Here is a 12,516-nt window from a genome sequence, read left to right on the forward strand (position 1 = left end):
CTCCGCCCGTGCCGCTCGCCGCCACAGCCGGCCTTGCTGGGCCAGCTGCGGGTGGGCGGCAGCTGCGTGTGCCGCCGCTCCCACCACGCACACGGCCGCACGCTGCCCCTCGCTGACACGCGTGCGGCACCGGGGCCGCGGAGGAGCGGTAACCGCCTCTCCGCAAGCGCGGGGCCCTGCCTGCCGGCGGTTGCGGGTGAGGCCGCGGGGCTGCCGGGTGGGCTCCGCGGGCGCCGCTCCCCAGGTGCTGCGCGGGGCCGGAGCTCCTCCCCCGCGCCTGCCCCCGCCGCCCGCCCAAGGGAGGCCTTAAATCCGCGGCCGCCGGCGGGGAGAGGCGTGGGCTGCTCGCGTGGGCGCGGCCGGCTGCTCGCGCGGTCCGTTAGGTGGAGGAGCGGCGGCCGCTCAGCTGCGCGTTGCCGGCGATGGATGCCAAAAAGGTACGTGAGGGAAGGAAGGGGCGCGGGGCTGCGCCTCCCTCTCCTCCCGCAGCCGCCGCTCGGCTCCCCCTCGGCGGAGGGGCGGCGAGGGAGCGGTTCTGTCGCGACTGGTCGGGATTCACCGCCGCCGGGTGTCTGTCGGCCCTAGTGAAGATGGATGCCGGGGGTGGCGGCGGCAGGGCGCTACGGCGGGTCTGGAGAGGGCGGACGGGGAAAAGCCCCGTCCGCGGGAAGGGCCCGGGGTGGTGGTGCCGGTGCCGGTGGTGCCCCGCTCGGGAGGGGCTGGTGCGGGTCGCGGGGTGGATGTGTTTTCGTGCGTGTGGCCTGATAATCCCCATGATGCCGGCATCCGTATCGACTGATCACGAGGCTTACTCTGCTGGCAGGGCAGCGCTCGTTCGTCCCGGCGTTCATGATGCTGAAGGCAACGCGGGGATTACCGCGTTTTATTTCTGATGTATTTTTGTGATGCTGGTATTTGCCTATTCAGGCATTTTCAAATTTCAATGAGAAATAGCATGTCCTTCCCCCCCTCTTTGGAGAGCAGGGGCAGAGCTTTTGTTGGTGTCATCGCTCATCCACAGGCTACGAGCGAGGCGTGCACCAGTGCAGTGAGCTAATGACTGCGTGTTTGAACGCATCAGGGCAGAGAAGCGGGCAGGCATAAGGGACGAGAGAGGGCAAATGCCCGGCAGGGTCCGGGGCGGGATGCCGGGGGGTTACAGCCACCCGGGGATGCCCGCGGCCCTCATCGCCATATTGACGGGACATGCGGGTAGCATGAGGAGGCAGAGGAAAGGAGAGCGTTTGATCAAGGTCGCTCAGAGGAGGGCTGGGAGGCCGCGGTAGTTGGGCTCAACAAGTTGCAACTGCTCGGAGGTTCCAGTGAAGGAGGGGGTGCTGGTGAGGAGTGTGTCCTGGGTAATGAATACTGCTGATGCCTGTGGTTACAGGGGAGAGGTGGAGGTTTGAATTCCTCGGTGGTGTATAGACCTTAGCCTGAAGCTTTTGGATAGGATGGGTGTAGCTGTACTATTTCTGAGCTCCCTGTTTGTCTTTTGGGAAGTGAGGTGCTTCCTGCAGTAACAAACGATCCATACATTAGATCATGGGCTGCCTCACTGGAGGGAATGGGTCATGCCATGTGATGCCTACGTGGTAGGAGATGAATAGCAGGCAACAGCCAGGAGTATGAAAGAGGGTAGAAGGACTAACCTCCTTATAGCTTATATATGTACCATGTAGGTAAGGGGTACTATGGTCCCTGCTGCATCCAGAAGAAAAAAGGCTGTGACCACTGCAAGCCATGACAAAGCAAAGCCCGGGGTGGGGGGAAAAGATGCTCTTATGTTGAGTCACTATGTTGAAGATATGGAGACCTGGGTTTTGTCCTCAACTTCGCTGTGCCTGCTGACTAGTGATGACCTGGCCTGGTGTCCTGAAAGTGCTTAGGTAGCTTCATGTCCTTTTACAGGCATCCAGGGGCTTGGAAAGAGCTGTGGTTCTGTGCCAAATTGCCTTGAGACAAAAATGAGGGGAGTGGGCCTTGGGGATCATCTGCCTGCCCCCTGCAAGAAAAGGCCTTTGTCCCCTTTGTTTCCATCACTAACCTTATCAGAGAGAGAGCCTGAGACATTTAATGATGTGGGTGGGGGAAACCAAGCCTGAGAGCAATTTCCCAGCTGCTGTTTACTAGGGCCTAACTGGTAGCTGCGTGACTGTCGTACAGGCCAGAAGAGCTGGCTTGGCTTGCAAGATTGGTAAAGGTGGCATGAGCACCCGCAGAAGGCTATTTATTGTACAAGATTTTGGTCAGCCTTGGGAGCCACTGCTCCTAGAGCTCGGCTGGAAGAAGAGAGACTTGAAGAGCTGTGACAGCAGACCCCTCTGCCAGCCATAGGACAATAACTGGGGAGCCTTGGAAAACGGACTGTCAATATTTTTGGCAAAGCCTCCCAGTCCCTCCTGAGGAAGAAACACGATCTTTCCAAGTTGTGCCAACTCCTGAGTCACCTGCTCCCCCACGCCTCCCTAGCAGAGAGACAGCTTAAATGCCAGAAGCTTTAAAAACGTAGGAAACGTCAGATGCTTTTCACTGACACTCAGATTTCTCGCGCTGTGGTACTTAAGAAGTTGGACCTTTATGCTCCCTCTGTAGCTCTGAGGGCTCAGCAGGACTTCATTTTGATAAACAGAGGTTCACATGCTCAAATTCCAGGGACTGTGCTTCATTTAAAATACCAAGTATTGCTCCAGCTTCAAGAAAAACAAACGGCGAGGCTGGCACCAAGTGCTGCCACCTCTGTGAGACAGGCTGCTGTGCCAGGTGCCCTGGGGCAGGGCTGGGAAGCTCTAGCCTGCAAAAGGCAGGCCTGTTGCTGAAGAGTGCATGTTTTAACTATTAGGAGTGACTGCCAGTACAGCTCTTGGGCAGATCAGGGACTCAATTTATGGGAACTTGTCAGCTGGCAGGGGAAGAGTTAGACCCTCCTTTCATGACATGCCAGAGATCAGCAAAAGCTTTTCGTAAAGCAGATCAACCCAAAATAACAGCCACTGGTGTTATTCTTTGTTAATGAGCTGAGAATAGCTGATGAAGGTCAGGAGGATAAAAGGGAGGTCCTGACAGGCCCTCAGGCTTCTGGTTACAGAGCTTTTTCCTGCTACACAGTTGCATCTCCCTTTCCAGGGTTTCTGGTACCCACCCTTGGTGGATTAAAGTCCGTTCCTTGCCCTTGGTGCACTTGCACATGCCATCTATGAGCTGCAGCTGCTGTTCATACTTCTGAAGAGAAACTCAAGTCATGTAGAAAGCATGATTAAACAAATTAACAACATGACTATTTTCTCTCCCCTTCCCACAGAAAATCACAGTACCCCTTGTCTATGCTGTTACCATTGCTGCCATTGGATCTCTCCAGTTTGGGTACAACACTGGTGTCATCAATGCTCCTGAAAAGGTGAGAGGGGAGATGTAGAAAGGATGGAAGTTGCCTCCTAAGCAGCTAACAATTTGGTTCTGGTTTATGAAGTCAGGAAGACATTCAAAACCTTCTCAACAACAACAATGAACAGGAAGGGAAAAGTCTGGGGGAGGAGAGAGAGCAAGCAGAGACGTTTACCCTTTTAAACAGGAGTACGGAGGGGGGCAGGAGGGCTCTATTTGCCATTTCGTGCTGGGGCTATATTAGGTGTGTGGAGGAATGTGAGCTGCTTCAGTTTTAAGTTGGAACAAAGCAGCCATGGCAGAAAGAACTGTAAAGAGAGCATGCAGAAAACAGTTGAGGGTTGGCAGGGATCACAGTTCTAGTTTAGTTTATCTCAGGGACCATCTCAGGCTTCTTTCTTTTGTTTATTCATTCGTTGTGTTAAGCGTAGATTCAGTGCTTGTAGAAGGGTTGTGACTTGCACACACAGACCAAATCATCTCATGACTTCAGTTTAAGAAAGAAGAGATGAAGAAAATGAGAAATGTGGTTTTCTTGTGAGTGCAAGATGGTTCCTCTCTCTCAGGAACTGAGTCACCAGTACCACATCCACCCTGTCTCCGGGAATAGATGTCACATCACCGAGGGGTGGGGTGGGTGGCTGGGGGGTCCTCCCTAGCTAATGTCCTGCTGCCATCTGCTGGGGACAGGCACTCTGGGGCCATGACGCCCTTAGCCCTTGCAGAATTGATCTCATTATCAAAAAGGTTGCCTTGAAAATCGGCAATATGGCCCTGTCACATCCCCGTGGGACAATGAAGGATTGTTTTACATAAGGCTGCAGTTTTTCAGGCTTACCTCAGTGAAACATTCTAAAACTGTTTCCATACCAGAAAGCCTGTCCCTGCTGCCAGAGTTCTGTTATTGCCAGAAATGTTCCCTTATAATCCCTGGACATGTTTTCATGCTCCTCCTCACTCCCAGCTGTCTTACACCCCCTCCCAAACACCACCAGTGACTTACGTAATCCAGAAACATTTAGCAGGTAAGTCTGTTTTCCTTAATAAACACTGACCCCTCCCCAGTTCAGTGCTCCCCATCATACTGCTACCTGTCTACTGAGCTTCTGAATGAAAGTTCTTCTTTCTGCTCCTTGATCTTCCCCTTGTATGACTTGTTGCTGCCTACTGAAGTTTTAGGGTCTATCCTTGCTGCTTGCTTCCATGCAAACAGAAGGAAGACCTCAGCAGTAATCTCTCCTCCTCCCCCCACATCCCCAGTGCAAGATGCCTCCCACTGGATTGTAACTCTGTCCTCACCTGGTTTCTATTGCAGATCATCCGGGGCTTCTTCAACGGAACCCTGTCAGAACGGAGTGGGAAGCCTCCCTCCCCAGAGCTCCTCACCTCTCTCTGGTCCCTTTCTGTGGCCATCTTCTCAGTAGGAGGTATGATCGGCTCCTTCTCAGTCAGCCTGTTTGTCAACAGATTTGGCAGGTAAGTTGGGACCAGGGCTCCAAGCCATAGCAAATCTTTCCCTTCTACAGTGAAGTGTTGGGAAGCAGAGGGCAGAGCTTAGAGAAAAGGAAGAAAAAAGAATGTGTGGGCTGCAAAAGGAAAGGGTTGCAGGCCAAGGGAGTAGCTGAATGGGAATTACTCTGTTCCCCTTCTACCCCTGAGATAAGGGATAGGGTCATGGGTAGGTTTACCCACCTCCCAGTGATTTTGTTTCCCTACTGTATTACCAGTTTAAGCTCAGTCTTGACATCTTTACCCTGCAGGAGGAACTCCATGTTATTGGTGAACATCTTGGCCTTTGTTGGTGGTACTTTCATGGCCTTCTCCAAGATGGCAAAGGCAGTGGAGATGCTGATTATTGGCCGCTTTGTTATTGGTGTCTTCTGTGGTCTCTGCACTGGCTTTGTGCCCATGTACATCAGTGAGGTCTCGCCCACCAGCCTCCGTGGAGCCTTTGGCACCCTCAACCAGCTGGGCATTGTTGTGGGCATCCTGGTGGCCCAGGTAGGCTTGACATAACCTGTTCTGCTGCCCTCAGGGGAGAGGAGATGGGAGGGGTGGGGGGGAAGGATGGTGGGAGGAGAGGTGTGATGTGTGGTCCTGTCATACTGGTGTGGGGGTGAGGAGCTGTGTTTCAGTATTTCACTCCAGTCACTATTTCTCTCCAATTCTTGGTGTAGATCTTTGGCCTGGAGGAAATCATGGGGACAGAACCACTTTGGCCGCTGCTTTTGGGGTTCACGGTCCTCCCAGCGCTTCTGCAGTGTGTGGCTCTTCTTTTCTGCCCTGAGAGTCCCCGCTTCCTATTGATCAACAAGATGGAGGAAGAGAAAGCTCAAGCAGGTAAGAACTCAACTCTGAAGGGGCAGGGCTGTACTCTGGCTCCCAGCCTGCACTGAACTTGAGTGGGAGGCTGCGGCTGGCTCTGGAGCCTGTTGATGGATCAGGGTGTGACTCCTGGAGGGCACCAGGCCTGGCCTACCCTCCCATCCTTTGGGTTGCCCCAGTGCCAGGAAGTGTGGGAAACCTGGCATCTTAACAGACACTTCAGGTGGGACTAAGACATGAGGAGTGGCACCTGGCCTGGTGGAATGTAGCAGGGCCTTCTTCAGCTCTCTCAGATCCTTCTCAAAGGCTGATACTTAACAAGAAGCTTGGAGGGTGTTTCCTCTCCTACCACAGAGGGCTGGAGTCAGTTCTGGCAAGTGTGTGAATAGAACTGGGGATCAGATGTAAGTTTGGAGATCAAGCAACATGAGCAGGGCTTGATTTCCATGCTGATCACAGCATCCTGGCCGCTGTCTGGGTTTGAAAGGTGAGCAAGGCTGCATGTAGAGCTTCAGTCTTTCCCACGTAGCAGGCCCAAACACTGACTAGTAGGTGGTCCGGTATTCCCAGTGTGCCCTCCGAAACAGCAGGATGGGGACCTACTGGCTGTGGGTGTGTTGTACATGGCTTTTGACTCCTCCCTCCAGTTCTTCAGAAGCTCCGTGGTACACAAGATGTATCTCAAGACATCCTGGAGATGAAAGAAGAGAGTGCCAAAATGTCCCAGGAAAAGAAAGCAACTGTGCCAGAGCTCTTCCGTTCTCCAAGCTACCGTCAAGCCATTATCATTGCCATCATGCTGCAGCTCTCCCAACAGCTCTCGGGCATCAATGCTGTGAGTTATTTTCCTGTCCCGTCTGCTGGGCCTCTCTTATCTCTGGCTTCACTTGCACTTGATGCTAATGTTGAGAGATCCGTTCTTCCAGAAACCTCTTTGTGCCTCGTCTGGAGGTCACTGTTTTGTGATAGTGCAGAGATTGCTAAGGTGGAGGTTATATTTACTTTCACTTTTGCCTCACACCCCCTGTCAAGACATTGCAGCCTTTCACCAAATGGATTAACTTTGACTGGAAGCATCCTGTTTCATACTGTGGAGTGCTTAAAAACTCCCTGTTGGGCCTGCAACCTGCTGGGCAGAGAATGAGGGATATGCGCCCAAAACATGGAATTGTGACACTGTCCAACTTTTGCTTCTCTTCCCAGGTATTCTATTATTCTACAGGGATTTTTGAAAGAGCTGGTATCACACAGCCTGTGTATGCCACTATTGGAGCTGGCGTCGTAAACACAGTGTTTACTGTGGTGTCGGTAAGTGGAACAAGGTCTTACGGTAAGAGGTAACTCGTCTGCCTGGGTGTTTTTGGGAGACGTGACTGAAGACAAATAGCCAGGCTGTGGCCTATAAGACCAAAGAAAAGAATTCATTGAAAGCATTGTGAGAGGAGGGGAGAAAGAATTATTGCTACCCTTCTAGAAGAAAGGGAGAGTGAAAAGGAGTGCATGGGGATGAGAGAAGGCAAGAACCAGGGAGGAAATACTTTGTGACAAAGATGGAGCAGCCTGGTGACCTGCACTGAGATCACCACTGGCACTGGGGGCTACAGGCAGATAAAGGGAAGAGGAGCAGGGCATGCTGAGCAAGGGAGCCCCCTCTGCTCCTTCTGCTAACGTTAGGGATTTGTCTTGTTTTTTTTTTATCTCCTCCTGCCATTTCCAGCTGTTCCTGGTGGAGCGTGCGGGGCGCAGGACTCTTCATTTAATTGGTTTGGGTGGCATGGCTGTGTGTGCTGCTGTTATGACCATCGCTTTAGCTCTGAAGGTGAGTAATCTTGCCCAGGTTGACCTCAGCTGGGGAGCTATGAGATTGCACATCTGCTTTGGCCTGTAATTCTGCCCTGTGGGCAGGTACACCTGGGGCTAGAGCCGAGTGTGCAGTGGAGAGTGCAACTTCCTAACTGTGCTTACAGTGCAGCTGAGAAAGTTGTGACACTAGAGATGGCATTGTGCTGTGCCATGTTTGTCTCCAATTGCACCTGATCACTTTTTATTCCCTTACAGGACACTGTGGGATGGATCAGATATATCAGCATCATTGCCACTTTTGGCTTTGTGGCTCTTTTTGAGATTGGCCCTGGCCCTATCCCATGGTTCATCGTGGCAGAACTCTTCAGCCAGGGCCCACGACCTGCAGCCATGGCAGTGGCCGGCTGTTCCAACTGGACTTCCAATTTCTTGGTGGGAATGCTTTTTCCCTATGCAGAGGTAAGGACCCAGTTTGCAAAATATAGTGCTGCAGCATTGGAATAGTTGTCCAGAGAGGTGGTACAACCTCCATCCTTGGAGACTTCAAAAGATGATTATATGACCCCAACCTGATCTCTCCTTGAAGTTGTCCCTACTTTGAGCAGGAGATTGGTCAGTGTTCCCAAGGTCCCTGATTCTGCGTTCTGATTGTTACTGAAGGTTGAGCGGGATGGCTTATCTTAAATTCTACCATCTTAACTGCTTGTGGCTTCCAAATAGTTGCAAGAGCCTTCTTAACCATCACATCAAGGCTTTCCCTTTAAAGGACTAAATTTTCATCACGCCCAGGAACATTAAAGCATTTCAGCAGTCCACGAGAACCTGATTTCATTTTGAAAAATGCTGTGTGACCAAAAAGCCAGTGAGGGCATTGATGAAAGGGGCTGTAATTTTGACCTGTCAACAGCAAATGTATTTGGGTTTATGAGCTTTTCAAATTAAAACCTCCTGCTTTTGTCCTCCCTGCAGAAACTGTGTGGCCCCTATGTCTTCCTCATCTTCCTTGTTTTCCTGGTCATCTTCTTTATCTTCACATTCTTCAAAGTGCCGGAGACCAAGGGCAGGACTTTTGAAGATATCTCCAGGGGCTTTGAAGGACGAGCAGAAGCCAGCCCCACCTCACCTGTAGAGAAGAACCCCATGGTGGAGCTGAACAGCATACAGCCTAACAAACAAGCTGCCTAAGATTCATGACACACCCCTTCTTTGACTCTTACATGCTTTAAAGAGTCACAAAAGGAATTGGCAAAGAGAACCATGAGAACTGGGACATTAACTGCTCCCCACCCCCCCCACCCCCCCCACCCCCGTTGCTGCTATTTTCTTCTTTGTGCCCATATACCCACCTATTCTGCCAGGCTTACAAGCATTAAGCAAAGCTGATGGTGGTGGTCCCATTTTCAAGTACTGGAAGGCACCTGGCACTTGGAAAAATACTTTCATCTTCCCTGTCACAAACACTGGGGGAACAGAGAAGAGCTGGCAATTATTTTTTTGCTTTTCTCACCTTTTAATTGCGATTTGGGGTTAATACTTACGCAGTGACCGTTATATATTTGAATCTAATTCCTATTTTTTTAGTGAGTTGAAGTGAGCCACTAAGCAGGTCCCTGGCCCTTTGAGTCTACTCTGTGTGTGTGCGTGCGTGTGTGCAGTGTTACACTGGAATTTAACAAAGCCTACCAAAAAGCCATCTATTTGCTTTTTCCTATCCAGTGTGCACTTTTTTTCAGCCTCAGGAAAAAGGGGACCAAGTTACATGCATATTTTTTCCTGCTCTTTTATTTTTTTTTTGTATAGACAGACTGAAAGCATACTTAAGTTTATTTATTTGTATGTCACTTTGTAAATATTTTATTTTTTTAATGGTGTACAAAAGTGTACAGATACTGAAATTGAAGATGTTTAAGAGAAATAGCTAATCTAACAAGATGCTGTAGACTTGAGGTGCAGTAAGACTGAAAGAGCAACGTGGTACTAAACAGGAAATTGGGCATTTTGGATGGTATGTACAACAGTCAGTTCTGCACATAACTCTAACATGGTATTTGTGCCCTCTGGAAGGAAATGCAAGAGGTTGCATACTAGCAGGAAGAGGTATGTTTGTCCATTGAAATCTCTGTTAATTGGGATTTTTTTGGGTGGCAATTTTAAATACCGTTTCCAAGTCTTGGTTGGAAAGTGGTATTGCAGCAAATGAATTTTATTAGTTTAGTTTATATTTTAAGTCATGGTTAAGCATAGTTTATATTTTAAGTCATGGTTAAGCATTTTATGGGGTGATTGGGAGTGCTGATTGCAAACCTGAAAGTAACTTTTCCTCAGTTCTCTTAATTTTTATTTTCTTTTAGCTTCTCTGCTGTGTTCTAGTAGGTCAGAAGGTCTGAAAATTGCAAATTTTTACTTAAAGGGGTCTGCGGATAAAATTTACTTTTCAAAGCTGTGTTTTCTTACCAGTTGTTCATCTAAGTATTAAATAGAGGCATGGGTAGCATTGACCCTTCTGGACACAGGCATGGTCAGTTACAGCATGTGTAAGCTCATAAAGGTAGAGATGCAGGACTGGAGACCAAAGCTACTGGAACTTACTAGCTCAGCAGTGTGGAAGGTCTGTAGTGTTCAGTCCACTGGTTGATTGCAGGCTAAGCTGTTTTGCCCCGTATGTCCTCTCTGGAAGACCTGCATGATGTTGTGATGCCCACCAGTGTGCAGCGTGCTGTGTAGATGTGTACCGCTCTGTAAAAATGCCTCTGTTTTAAAAAGGGATATGGCAGATGGCAACTGTACATTAGTAAATATTGGTCTCTCTGCTTGTTCTACTGCTAGGCAATTGAGTATGTATTCAGCTACCCTTGCTGCCAGGCTAGCAAAGTTCAGCTCAGGAAAGCAGAGTGGCACCTAAGGTATACTTGCAATCAAGGGGTGGGAGCTTTGCTTTCTAACTGCAGTGTTCTGTCAAGGGAGACTCCAGGTACATGTCTGTCCAGACCTGCATAAGCTGGCTAAAGGTAGCATAGAGGTGGGTCCAACTTAAACTCTGGCTCCAGGATCATCTGCTTTTTCAGACTTGATCAAACTCAGGTCTACCTGCAACCTCATGCTGGAATTCATTGGATATTGTAGGAGAGGCAGGCCCATGGATTCCGAGATGGGTAAAAGGAAGAAAGGCTCAGGGCAGGAACAACAGCAAAATTGTAGTAGTGTGGCTAAACCAAGCTTTCTTGAAAACATACTGCTTTAGAGTAGGTCAGAGAGATAAATACGTTGATGTGTATTTTGGGGGTGTGTATCTGGCATTTTTTCAGTAACTATAGTGATGATATTTCTACCCTCCTTAATGAGAAAGGGTTGCAAAGATCAGTATATTTGCTGCTGTAAAATATTTCCTGTGATTTCATTTGAAATACTCCAGCTTTGCACCATGCAGCCCTATTACATCCTGTTTCTCCTAGCTTTCTATCAGGCTTCTGTGCCAGATACCCAATCTTGGAAGTATTACATATGACTTCTTTCCCAACTTTCATAGTTCCTCATACGGACTTATGTGCCCTTCCTGTGACCCTCCAACACTTCCAGACATAAGATTTCTATATGGGCATCTATATGTTAGGAAACTCCCCCTACAGCTGTGCATAAGAGCATTCCATACTTTGCATCAGAGATGTATGTTGGCTTGGACTGAAAAGCTTAGGTCTTTCTCACATGATATCTCTTTGTTATTTTCTTTTTCTGTAACAGCATTGTGAATATTTCTGATGGGTTTTATATGCTTATTAATGTGGTTGTTTCCTGTTTTTAAAATAAAAACTATAGAATTAATTATTTGGCTTGGTTTTTGCCTTTACCCTGTAGTTCTTCTGTTTCCTACTCCTTTATCACAGTGTCAGTATGTCCTGGAATGCCCCCAACTTGTCCATGAATGTCACCTTCATATGTTCCTTTACTATTATTCCTTAGGAGTTTTTGCACTCAGAAGATGTGCTTCTCTGGCTTTTGTTTGTATCTAAATTTTCCAGTATTTCTTGGTAACAGAAGTGGCTGGAAGTTAGGAATTCTGCCCAGAGTTGAAACACCCAAGGCTTCTGCCCCTGTCCACTTCCAAGAGCAGTCCCAAACTTTTCTGCCATGAAGGTGAAGAGGGACCTGTTCTCCTTTGTAAATGACATGTTGTTCCCTCTGTTTGGTAAATGGCATTAATAATCATCCCTGAAAATCTTGCCTGGGGACACTCGGTAGTGGGTGTCTGAAGGGAGCAGGGTGCTAAAGTGGAAATTTCACTGCATGGAGCAAGGCCAGTCCCCAGGATTGCTCCCTTGCCTTAGGGGCTGTGACATTCCTGTCCCACGGGCAGGTCTGTGGGGTGCTCTTGCCCAGGTACTCCTCTCTTGCCTGAGGAGTACTGTGCTCCCACCTACTGCTGTGAGGCAACAAGCTCTTGTTCTAGTACACTCCTTTTCCTGTCCTACAGCCATCTTACAAGCCCGAGGAGTCCGTACCTGTGTTCCGCAGGCAGAAACTGAGAACAGCTCATCAAAAAGTAAAGAGGTAAAATATCCTTCAGAGGAAGAGGATGGACAGAAGCAAGAGGAAGGAAAGGTGACAGAATCCTAAGTACCCTAGAGGAAGAATCGGATCAATACAACCACAGTCAGCAGGCTGCGTAAGGCAACCAGGAAACAGTAGGGCATAATGTAAAATCTGGAAAAGTTCAGCATAACATGGAGCCAGTACTGGCTTTCTGGCACTACTGACTGCTGCGTGCTCCTAGCTTGTGCCTGTGTTTTGCAGTTTGCTACGCAACCAGCCTCAGAGCTGGGGAGCGCTCTGGGCAGAGCTGCAGTGATTGTTTTTCAACTCTGGCTGAGCCGAAAAAAACATAGAACCTAGCCATCCAAACTGAGCAGCATATCTAGGTCAGACTTAACTCTAGCACTTCTGGGCTCTTGTCAAAAGAGAAACTGGAGACCAGAATCACTCTGAGCCAAAGAACACGATTCGCTGAGC

At 49.2% G+C, this 12,516-nt stretch overlaps 1 protein-coding gene across 1 annotated transcript; it reads left to right on the forward strand.

Moving 5' to 3' along the window:
• The first annotated feature begins 220 nt into the window (after nt 1-220).
• LOC136012253 (solute carrier family 2, facilitated glucose transporter member 3) lies at nt 221-11,331 on the forward strand. The gene is made up of 10 exons (XM_065675264.1): nt 221-437; nt 3,302-3,397; nt 4,700-4,860; nt 5,145-5,385; nt 5,562-5,724; nt 6,357-6,544; nt 6,913-7,017; nt 7,427-7,528; nt 7,768-7,971; nt 8,482-11,331. The coding sequence occupies exons 1-10, from the start codon at nt 423-425 to the stop codon at nt 8,695-8,697; spliced, it is 1,491 nt and encodes a 496-aa protein (XP_065531336.1). The 5' UTR covers nt 221-422; the 3' UTR covers nt 8,698-11,331.
• The last annotated feature ends 1,185 nt before the right edge of the window (nt 11,332-12,516 follow it).

The sequence above is a fragment of the Lathamus discolor genome, chromosome 1 (genome assembly GCF_037157495.1).
Source record: "Lathamus discolor isolate bLatDis1 chromosome 1, bLatDis1.hap1, whole genome shotgun sequence".
Lineage (NCBI taxonomy): Eukaryota > Metazoa > Chordata > Aves > Psittaciformes > Psittacidae > Lathamus > Lathamus discolor.

Excerpts from the sequence above, each read along its gene's own strand:
- LOC136012253 (XM_065675264.1), top strand. Across the intron at positions 6,545-6,912 it reads AGCTCTCGGGCATCAATGCT|GTATTCTATTATTCTACAGG; the intron begins GTGAGTTATTTT and ends TTCTCTTCCCAG. Across the intron at positions 7,972-8,481 it reads TGCTTTTTCCCTATGCAGAG|AAACTGTGTGGCCCCTATGT; the intron begins GTAAGGACCCAG and ends TCCTCCCTGCAG.